Raw genomic sequence first — 7,255 nt, forward strand, 5'->3', positions numbered from 1 at the left:
CCCCCCCCAGAGAGAGAGAGAACCCTGCCACCACTGGCCTCGGCTGACCTGAGCCTGAATCCGAGCTCTGCTGCGAACTACCCGTGTGCGCGTGATCCTGCTAACTAACCTTGGAAGCTCAGGTTCCTCATCTGTGACACGGAGGTAAAGCCTTCCGTGGCTACTGGCGGACTCAGGAACGATGCCGCGGGCACAGGATGGGTGCCCAGCCACGACAGTGGCTGTCACCACGGCCAGCCACCATCCGGGCAGGAGCCAGTCTGGTACCTACCACTGTCCCAGGTCCTCGTAAGACACATCAAGTGACCAGAGGGAGTACGGCTTGATGACCGAATTTCAGCAGAGTAAACGGGGGGAGGAACCCCCCCCCCCCCTTCCTGCCAAGCTTTCAGGTGACTGAAAGGAAGTGTTTTTCACCTCTGGGGCTGCAGGCAAAGACCTGTGGACTCGGGCCATGTCTGCAAGGGGACAGGACCACACGGGTGTGTCCGAGGCCCAGAGAACTGACAGCGGACAGAGTGGTCTGATGGCCTGGCGCTCTGAGCCCCGGGGGGGGGGGGGGGGGGGGGCTTTTCCTTTTGCCCCAAACAGGTGGGCACACCTAAGGCTGGGCACAAAGTGGCGCCAAGCTCCGCGCATTCTTGGAGGGCGGGCTCTGCCTCCCTGCACGGCCAACTTGCAGACGGCGGCCGTCTCCTCGTCCCGCCCCCCACCTGGCACTGGTGTCCATCCCCCGACGCGGCAGACACTCGCCGGCGGCCCAGAGCAGTCACCGCGTGTCATACGTGTATTCTCAAACCGCTGGACACGGGGTTTCATGCAGTCCGTTAGGTTACACGCGAGCGTCAGGTTGTTGAAACACCCCTTTCTTTGCTTACCCTGCCCCCCGAGACGACAATCAGTGGGAGCCACTCTTCCCACGCCACCTTTAGCCCTAGAAGCCAAGGGAAGGGGGGGCCAGTAGAAACGGGGGTGCCCCCAAGAAAGGGAACAGAGAGGCCAGTGTGGGGCACCCCGGCTGGTGCCCGGGCAGTGCTGGCCGAGGTTCCCATGGAGCAAATGGACTTCAGGCCAGAGGCCAGACCTGAGGGGCCCTTGGAGAGAAGGGACCCAAGTAGCAAGAGGCGGTGGGGTGCACTAGGGAGCCAAGAGGGGTTCCAGGACCTCACCCGCCTCCACCGCAGGTGAGGGAGGGGAGGAGGAGGAAGGAAAGGACAGACCACACCCCTCCCCACCCCAAAGCCCTGGGCCCCGAGCATGACCCCAGCCTTGCTTAGGTTTACACCCGAGTTCAGCCCAAGTTCAAACTACCGGATAAGCCAGCCCACTCACATTCGGCCCCAAGTCCCCGGCGTGGGGCACCGTGTCCAGAGGCTCCCGAGCCCCACCGCTTGTGGTCAGCACCATCCAAGGGGTCCGCTCCCCAAGGAACACTCACCATGTTGAGGTTGGTGAGCACGTAGCGCTCAGTGTCCTCCTGGTGAGCCTGGTAGACGTCGGGGCCCACGGCCACCAGCAGCTCCAGGTGCAGGACCCTGCCGGCAGCCCATCTCCGGAGGCGAAGGCGAGGGGAAGGAGGACGGCCTGGTGAGGGAGGGGGCAGGGCTCAGAGCGAAGGTTCCGGAAAGCAGACAACCCATAGCTTTGGCCGCCCACGGCCAGGTCTTTCTTGGACTTGGAGACACGGTTGTGAGCTCTGTCCCTGCCACTTATCACCATGGGTTTATGGAGTCAGGGGGCCCAGTCCCCGGCTTTCTCATGGGAAAGGTGGGGAGCAGGGAATGCCTGCTCCAGGGCGGGTGGGCGCCAAGTGAGAGGGCCTGTCCCGGACCCAGTCTCAGCCCCTACCTCGGGCCCTCCGGGAGCTGGCCTCTAGGCTCCTCCGAAATCAACGGTCTCAGAGAGCAGAAGGGCCCGAGCTGTTGAAAGTCACTTTATGTTGGGACTGTCAGAAACAGTGGCAGCTGGCCCAAGAGGCTACTGGGTCCTGGATTTCAGCCCACCCCCAAGGCCAGGTCCCATCAGCGACTGGCCATTTCGGAGCATTGAAAGGACCAGGTGGCAGGGCAGGGCCCAAGGAGGGAGCTGTCGTGTGGCTTTTACGTCCTTGGTGTCTCCCCAGAGTCCCACACTGGCTCTGCCCCCTTGATGTGCCCCCGCTCTGGGCACATGCTGGAGAACAGGGTCATCCCGAGATGAGCCCAAGACAGGACCCTGGTTGCACCTGGATGCAGCTGGGGGCCCGACGAGCAGGCCCGGGCAGCCGCAGAGCCAGCCATGCAAGCCCCGAGTGGCCACCTTCTGTCTTTGGGCCTCAGTGTTCCCATCTGTGGTATCGGATGTCCTGCCAGTCCCGGAGCTGGGAGACCCCAACAGCGCATGTCTGTGAACGTGCTTTGTGATCGATGAGGGGCTGCTCATAGGCTGGAGGCCTAGCTGTCCCCCTCTAGGACAGCTGGGGGCATGGCCGATGGCCACATGTCCCCCTGGCCTGCCCGCTCCCCGGCATCCTGAAGAAAGATGGCTCAGCCGGGCTTGTGGCATTCTGCACAGCCACCTGGGCACTGGGGAGAGCTGGCCCTCCCCCAGAGCTGTCCCCCTCTCCCAGGAGCCGTACCTCGGATGACTTGGGGGGCCTCGGGGCCGGGCCTGTGGACCAGGTGGGGCTGCGCACGAACCCGGGGAGGCAGCAGCTCCCAAAGCCGCCTCCTCACCGGCTGGACGCGGAACCTGTCTGCGCCCACCAGGATGTCGCCCTCCTGGAGGAGAGACAGCAGACAGGCACGTAGCCCACCAGCCCCACCGAGGGACAGGGCCTCTCTGGGACGTCACGCTCACCAAGTGGCCTGAGCAGTAGGTGACCCTGGCCACCGCGCCCAGGGGCAGCAGGGGGCGGCCTCCCGCGAAGCAGGGATGGGGAGGCCGCCTCTCAAGCCGGAGGGAGGCGTTCAGCACGTGCTCGCTGGTGAAGGAGGCGGTGAGGAGGCTCCGCTCCGGCAGGAAGGAGAAGGCAAAGAGCTGTCCCAGGGCGCGCAGGGAGCAGCTTGGGGCCCTGCAGGGAGGCCCCCCGGGCCCATCCTCACAGATGCAGGTGAGCGGGGCCACGTCGAATTGCAGCACTGCGGGACAGAGGAGGCCACCTTGCTCCTCCCCTCCCCCCGAGGCTCAGCCCTCCGCGTCTTCCTGCCCTGGGGGGGCCCCCCCCTCGGGAGGGCCCCCCCCCCCAACCGATCCGTTCCCTTTGGTGAGTGGGGCGCAGGGCTGGCCTGGAGCCCGAGAGGCCTGGGCTCAAATCCAGCTCCTCCCGGCACGCAGGGTGGTAGACTGAAAGTTTCCTCTCCAATTTGGGTCTCACCCCGGGGCAGACCAGCACTCAGCATGCGAGCCTCGCCCCAGAATCGGGTTTCCTGAGGGGTGGCCTGAACCCCAGCAGGCAAAGCAGGTACAGCCACAGCCTCTCTGGCCTTTACGGAAGAGCAGGTGCCCAAGGCCAGCCTCACCACCCTTCTCCACCGATCTGCCTCACAAAGCAGCCCCCAGGCCCCAGGAGGTCCCACCCCCAATCCCCAGACAGCCCCAAGCAGTGCTCAATGTGCATGTGACCCAGGCCACAGGGAATTCAGTCACAGATGGGACATCCCCTACTGCTCTCCACCCTGACCGCTAGCCCACCCTGCCTCTGGTCCCCAACAGCCTTTACGTCAATGGCCTGACTTGGAAAGGGGGCTGGCACCCCAGCGAAGTCCGCAGGCATGGCCAAGAGCGACACGAGAGGCTCTGGCCGGAGCTTGAACCAGCGCCTATCTCGTTTCTCACGGAAAGGATAAATAATTCCATTTCCGTCCGTGGCCAAAAGCCACAAGAGCTCCGGCAGCTTGGCCAGCCCAAGGGAGGCCCAGGGGCAAAAGGGACCAGCTAATTAGGAACTATTCCCTGGAGATATGGAGCAGAAGCCTGGGGTCAGAACCCCAGCTCGGTCCAGGACGCCCAGACCAGCTTTTACGGACTTGGCGGCAGCATGGAGTTAATTAGCAGGAACGATGGCAGTTTCTAGGACCTCCTCCCAAGCAGAGCTGAGATGCCCCCCCCTCCCCCCCCCCCCCCCCCCCCGCCCCGGCTCGGTCGGGGGAGCTCCCTCTGCTGAGAAAACGCCGGGACAGATACCTTCTAAGGTAGCATCGGGGCCAAAATAAGAAGTCACTTCCTCTGGTTCCAAAGCTTGGAGAAATTGCTGCAGGACAGAAAGCACAAGGGAGAAGAAAGGCGGGGAGAGGGGGTGGGAGAGGGGCAAGGCAAGGAGGAGGGGGAAACCAAGGCAGGGGTGGGGGTGGGAGGAGATCAGTACTGAGAGGCCGTTTCCTTCCTCAGTGAGCACGCTCTATCCCCGAAACCCCAAGCCCAGATCCGCCCCTCTCCCAGTGCAAACCCGGAAGCTGAAAGGACACCCTCACGCTGCGCAAAGGCTGTTTGGGCAGCTCCATCTCTCCTGGGGGGCACCCCCCTGCAGCACCCAGCAGAGCTCAAGATTCCCAGCTCCAGGGCTCCCAAGCACCTCAGCTCCTGCAGATTCACCCACCTGCTGGAAATCGGAGCGTCCCCAGCAGCCCAGGAGAAAGAAGGCAGAAGTGAGCGTTGCCCCCACGCATCTCCCCCAGGGGCGAGGCTCCCTCATCCTCAGGAAAACCAGCCTGCTCAGAGGGAGAGAGCCTTGTGACTGGAAATCTGGCCGGTGTGGAATGTGGCAGACCCTGGTGGGCGGGAAGAGGAGGCTGTTGTTTACTCTTGGGAGCTTCCTCCAGGGGCAGGGGCCACGGGGGTGGGCAGCCTGCAGGCCCTTGCCCTAGGCTGGTCCTTGGTCTGGAGCTCCGGATCCTATACCCCGGAGCGGGGCTGAGCCAAGCAGCAGAGTCTGGAGGAGGGAGCATTGGACTAGGGATCTTAACAGACGTGGACCCAGGCGTGATTCTAGAACTGGGGCTGGGTTACTCACCCTTGGCTGGTGACAGGCTGCACCGGACACAGCAGCATTCCAGCCTCCAACAACCCGCTCACGTCCACGGACAGCCCATGATCTGCCCCGCTCTCCTGTCCTCAACTCCCCTTGTCAACCTAAAATTGTCCGGAGGTGATAATTACACAAGCCCATTTATCTGGGATCAAAGAACGGCACTTCAGGCCACGGAGATTTGGGTCACAATCCAAACAGTGCCCCACCAGGGAGCCAAAGTCAGGGGCCTTTACGGCAAAAGCAGGCTCGCTCGTGGGCATTGCTTACAGAGAATTTCACACTGGCGTTGGTGGCCGCAAGTTAAACCCGTGTAAGACACACCTCGACTAACGCTGTCAGTAAACAACCTCTCGCTAGCTGATTGCAAGGGTTCAGGCTCGGTCCTTGGAACATTGGCACTTTGGCCCAGTTCAAAAGTGCATGGTTCCCCCGGTGAGGATGGCGAGGAGGTGAATACGGCCCATCTCCTTAATGGACTCCGGCTCTACTTAAAGCCCCTTGACATAAATGGCCCCGTCGCACTTCACCCTCCTCGCCCAGGGCAGATGCCCGGCCCCCCACTGAACTCACTCCTCACTCCCCCCCCCCCCGCCCCCGCCGGCCAAGGACCGTCACAGAACCAGGCGAGTGGCACCACATGTCACCGACTGCTTGGCAGCCCACTCCACTTTCTGGAAGGTTCTCAGCCACCCTCTCCAAAGCACTGTTTCACACTCCCTCCCACCTCCAGGACATCGCCCCCCAACTCCCCTGACAGCTAGAGGGGGATCTCAAGGTCTCCTGGCTTCTCCTCCTCTTTATCAGGGAGGCTGCCCCGACGCCATCCTGGGCCAATCCGCTTGCCATTCCCCGACCACACCTGCAGGACCGTCTGAGGCTCTCTCTGTCCATCCTGCTTTTCTGCCTTTCCCTTTCCCAGGTATTCCATCCTAATTCACACTGCGCACATCCTGACTCGCTCTGTGACTGCTCTCCGGAGACCCGGATGGACACACGCCCCAATCCAAGCTGCATCCCTGCCGGTCTGGGCATCTGTCATGGGTTCCCGCTGGCCTCCCTGCTCTCTCCCTCACGTCCTCCCCATCCCATTTCTCTTAGAGCGGCAGCGACTTGACTTTAAGAACTCAAGTCAGATTGCATCACCCCCCAGCTCTGTAACAATCGATGGCTTCCCCTTGCCCTTAGGGTAAACCGTCCAAACCCCTTCCTGAGGCCTCCAAGGCTCTGTAATCACAGATCAGACTGGCCCCGGCCATCCCTCCGCCTGCATCTCTAAGCCTCTTCTCCCTGCACGCAGAGCCTCAGCCACACCAGCCTGCTTCTCACTGTCCAGATACTGCTCTTCCCTCCGAGCCCTGGCTTTACGTTCCAGTTTCAGCTCAAATGTCACCCGCTCAGGAGGCCTTCCCTTAGGACCTGATCTAAGCGACCTCCGGGTAGGGTTGTCACATTTAGAAAATAAAAATCGGGGCACTCTGTCAAATTTGAATTTTGGGGAAACAGAGAATACTTTTTGTTTGGTTCAGTTGATGTATGCCCCAAATAGTGCCGCTCTTGCATCGGACACATTTATACAAGAACTACCCTTTATCAGAAATTCCCATTCCCCCGGGCCCCCTGCATTTTGTCTGGTAACCACACCCCTGGTCACCCTCTTCCCCAGCATCTCGCTTTATCACCTTAGCGACAGTTACCCGCATCCAGAATTACCTGGTTCGTTTGTGATCAGTTTCTCTGAAAACCCCCCCACCCCCCGCACGACACACATACTCACGGCGAAGCTTTAGGGAAGCGAAGGCGTCATGGGCTCATCAAGGTACCGAGGGGCCACGCAAGGCGTGCTAGTGATTTATTACCACCGCTGTCGCGCAAACTAATACGCAGCGTTGTCATCACGCTTTCTCACTGCTGCCGGACGTGGCTCAAGTGCTTCTGCAGCCCCAGGGCGCACGTGCCGCTCTACCAGCGCTCTGGGGCCCTCTTTCCGTCTCGCGGCCTCAGTTTCCCCACTCGGGGAGGGAGGGGCGGGGCCCGCGCGCCTTTCGCTCCGCTACCCGCCCCCCCCCCCCCTCCGGCGGCTCCCCAACCGGGGCCCGTCCGCCCAGCGCCCCCTCGCGGTCGCCTGCGCCCCCGCGCTCGGCCGGCCCAGCTGCGGTGCTACACCGACAGCGGCCCCCCAGTTCTTTTCCGGCGCACGCGTCTCTCGTCCCCCGTCCCGGCTCTCGGCAGGGCCCCGGGCCTACCCCA

The 7,255-nt window shown here is 62.4% G+C and overlaps 1 protein-coding gene across 8 annotated transcripts in view; it reads right to left on the reverse strand.

Moving 5' to 3' along the window:
* The window catches only part of ADAMTS13 (ADAM metallopeptidase with thrombospondin type 1 motif 13), a 33,404-nt gene extending 26,309 nt beyond the window's left edge, over nucleotides 1-7,095 (reverse strand). For 2 of the 8 annotated variants that reach the window (XM_053908517.1, XM_053908519.1), the window contains exons 1-7: nucleotides 6,783-7,090; nucleotides 4,991-5,109; nucleotides 4,577-4,748; nucleotides 4,165-4,231; nucleotides 2,839-3,119; nucleotides 2,618-2,759; nucleotides 1,439-1,584 (exon numbers count right to left, since the gene is read on the reverse strand). In XM_053908517.1, the coding sequence (XP_053764492.1) occupies nucleotides 1,439-1,584; nucleotides 2,618-2,759; nucleotides 2,839-3,119; nucleotides 4,165-4,231; nucleotides 4,577-4,748; nucleotides 4,991-5,028 (846 nt within the window). In that variant the 5' untranslated portion in view covers nucleotides 5,029-5,109; nucleotides 6,783-7,090. Of the gene's footprint in view, nucleotides 1-1,438; nucleotides 1,585-2,617; nucleotides 2,760-2,838; nucleotides 3,120-4,164; nucleotides 4,232-4,576; nucleotides 4,749-4,990; nucleotides 5,110-5,867; nucleotides 5,956-6,782 lie in introns of those variants that run through there. The other 6 variants (XM_053908521.1, XM_053908520.1, XM_053908523.1 and 3 more) reach the window with 6 other exon arrangements.
* Between the last annotated feature and the right edge of the window lie 160 nt (nucleotides 7,096-7,255).

This window comes from Panthera pardus, unplaced genomic scaffold, assembly GCF_024362965.1.
Source record: "Panthera pardus isolate Hobbes unplaced genomic scaffold, ASM2436296v1 HiC_scaffold_20, whole genome shotgun sequence".
In the NCBI taxonomy this organism is placed as follows: domain Eukaryota; kingdom Metazoa; phylum Chordata; class Mammalia; order Carnivora; family Felidae; genus Panthera; species Panthera pardus.